This window comes from Alligator sinensis, unplaced genomic scaffold (genome assembly GCF_000455745.1).
Source record: "Alligator sinensis unplaced genomic scaffold, ASM45574v1 scaffold301_2, whole genome shotgun sequence".
In the NCBI taxonomy this organism is placed as follows: domain Eukaryota; kingdom Metazoa; phylum Chordata; order Crocodylia; family Alligatoridae; genus Alligator; species Alligator sinensis.
The window spans coordinates 241,947-244,770 of NW_005841874.1; the positions used below are offsets into that span (position 1 = coordinate 241,947).

General features: G+C 47.9%; 1 protein-coding gene across 2 annotated transcripts in view; it reads right to left on the minus strand.

Annotated features, from left to right (window-relative positions):
- LOC102376667 (cytochrome P450 2J2-like) overlaps positions 1–2,824 on the minus strand; it is a 17,673-nt gene that overhangs the window by 8,790 nt on the left and 6,059 nt on the right. For both annotated transcript variants that reach the window (XM_006017103.1, XM_006017102.2), the window contains exon 5: positions 2,628–2,788. In XM_006017103.1, coding sequence (XP_006017165.1) covers positions 2,628–2,788 — 161 coding nt within the window. The remainder of the gene's footprint in view (positions 1–2,627; positions 2,789–2,824) is intronic.

Here is a 2,824-nt window from a genome sequence, read left to right on the forward strand (position 1 = left end):
CGGATGGAGGTGGAGGCCATCCCTCCCCAGCAGCTCGCTGCCTCTCTCGCCAAAGAGCGGGCTGTGGTCATGGAAGCCAAAGCCTTCCCGATGACGCCAGCACTGCAGTCTTTGGTTGACCACGTAGATTCTCCTCTCCCTCCTCAGCCCATAGCCTGAGACTGCGAGGATCGATGAGAACACCACCTGTGCCCCCAGACCCTTTAGCCCTGCTCCCAAATCCCTGTAGCGCCTCATGACCCGGCTGGGAGCGCTCCGAGCCGTGTCATTGGTGCCCACATGAATAAGGAGCATGGGATAGTGGTCTGTGGGTCTGAGGAGCTTTGGGATCCTCTCCGCAATGTCCCGGATGCGGGCCCCCGGGAAGCAGCAGACTTCCCGGGCTAAGGGGTCCGGGCGGCAGATTGCCCCCTCAGTCCCCCTTAGGAGGGAGTCTCCCACAACAAACACCTTACGTTTTGTCTTGGGGAGAGCAGGGGCGGTAGCTGCAATTGGGCCCATGATGCCTGCGGGAGCCGGCAACTCAGCAGGCTCTGCTGGAGCAGCAAGAGGTGCGTACCTGTTGCTCAGTTCTGGCGGGGCAGGGGCCTTGACTACAGACTAAGGAGAAGAAATAATGAATACAGACAATCAACTGCCCCAAGACAGAGACAGTTAGTTGCACAAGCACCCATGTCACGAGTTTTGCCTGTCAGCAGCTAGAGGTGCAGGGCCCCAGAACCCCCCTGCACCGATCTCCTTGACAGCTGGCAGGCGTCGTGGCCGCAGCAGGGGCTACCATCCCTGCAGCTTTCACCCTGCTGCGCTTTAACACACAGTGTCACCCATGTCACGAGTTTTGCTTGTCCACAGCTTGAGGTGTAGTTTCCCCCAAACCCCTACACCTATCGCCTTGAAACTTGACAGGCTTCATGGCCTCACCAGGGGCCACCACCCCTGTAGTTTTCACCCCCTGTGGTGTAACACTTACACATGACATGAGTTTTGCTTTCAAGAATTTGGGGTGCAGTTCCCCCTGAACCCCTGCACCGATCTTCTTGAAACTTGGTAAACTTTATGCTCTCAGCAGAGGCTACCACCCCTGCAAGGTTTATCCAAATCAGACAAAAAACAACAACGTTATAGATTTTTCATTGATTCCTCATTATACTCTATGGCCGAATCGCCGAATCAGCTTCGAATCTTTTCCGAAGTGATTCGGAAGCTCCAACTCGATTCAGAAAGCCTAAAGCTTCCAGTGATTTGATTTGGATTCATAGATCTGGCCTCCAAATCATCTGAATCATTTCCGAATCTGAATCATCATCCGAAGCTTTGCACGGCACTCCTGTACAGTCCCAGGGGTGCATGGGTCATTGCTACTGTGCAGTAGCATCAGTGTCGTGGTTCGTGCCTGCGATGTAGTGTCTTGTGTAGACGTGCCCTGTATGCATCAAATGAGGCACCTGTCAAGCCACGAGGCAGTATCCAGGGTTCAGTGGTCGCCTTGTCCCTTATTAGCTTGAATGCACATCACCTGAGCTCCCAGGCACCAAGCTTCCCTATCCCCCAAGCGTTCAACCAATTCCTCCCCAGTTAGAAGAGGGTTGAAGTTGGCTTCCCCCTGTTAGAGCTAAAATGGAAAATTCTTGAACCAGAGATTATAGTACATAAGACATGGAACAGCATGCTTGTAAACTGCTCTACCCAGATACCTGCTGGGTCACATCTACACAAAGTCCAGGTATCTTCCTGACGTAAACATAGATTACCCAAACACAGATTCCCCATTATTTCTCTACTCTTTTCAGGATCACTTACAGTGAGGTATTCCTTGTATGGCTTCTGCCACTATCAGGTTATATTTGATTGACTTGGTAAAAAGGTATAATGTATATTGCTGCCCTTTATTTTTAATTCCCTCAGTCACTCTCGGCCCTATATAGGATATATAACAAACTTAGTTAGTCTATAAATCTGCATAGCTAGCCTGCCTTCTATCTAGAGCATACAGCATCTTCTTCATTAAGAGAATCATCCCATTATGTGTGCAATGAGGTCACCACTTGAGCTCACTTGGTTGTGTGGAAGCCACATTGCAAACACCCGTACTCCCACAAACATCCTTAGAAGTCAGACACAGACACTCTGGGGCAAGTAAGTCTGCTTTCTACTGCAGAACTGCTCATGACTATGCTGTCTGCCCATTCACCAGGAAGAAAAAGCAGTCCGGGGGATCATGATCAGGACCTGCCGGTTTAAAACCCCAGTCATCCTAAAACACGCTAAGCTTTCAGAGCATCACCCCATCCCCAAACAACCCTTCTCAGTTTAAAGGATAAATATTAACATACGATTTCTAAACACAAAACTTCTGACCCCCATTGTCCCATTATTGAAACAGATTTTACATCATTTTAGTTGAATAAGAGCAATGTTTCTATTATATGAAAATTCAGCATCTTAAGCCTTTTGCTTCTATTGTGAAATATTAACATACTAATAATCAGTTTAGTGCTTGAATTATCTGGGAATTCTTTGCTGCTTTAAATTGTAACATTCAAAGTCAAAAACCTCTTCTACATTTTCATTTCTATCCTTTAAAAAAAAGAAAAGAAAAGAAAAGAAAAAAGACATGATTTGCTCACAAAGTAAGTGAAACTGTTCCCAAAAGCCACTATACGATCATAGGCTTCAATCAGCTGGTGGAAAGTTTCGTCGTCTCTGGAGAAGTGATGTCCAAACACCACAGCAGACATCACGTTCGAGACTGCATGGACAACTGGAAAAGAAGGGTCCAGCGGTTTTTCTGCAAACACAGATCACATTCCCTGTTAGTGATTCC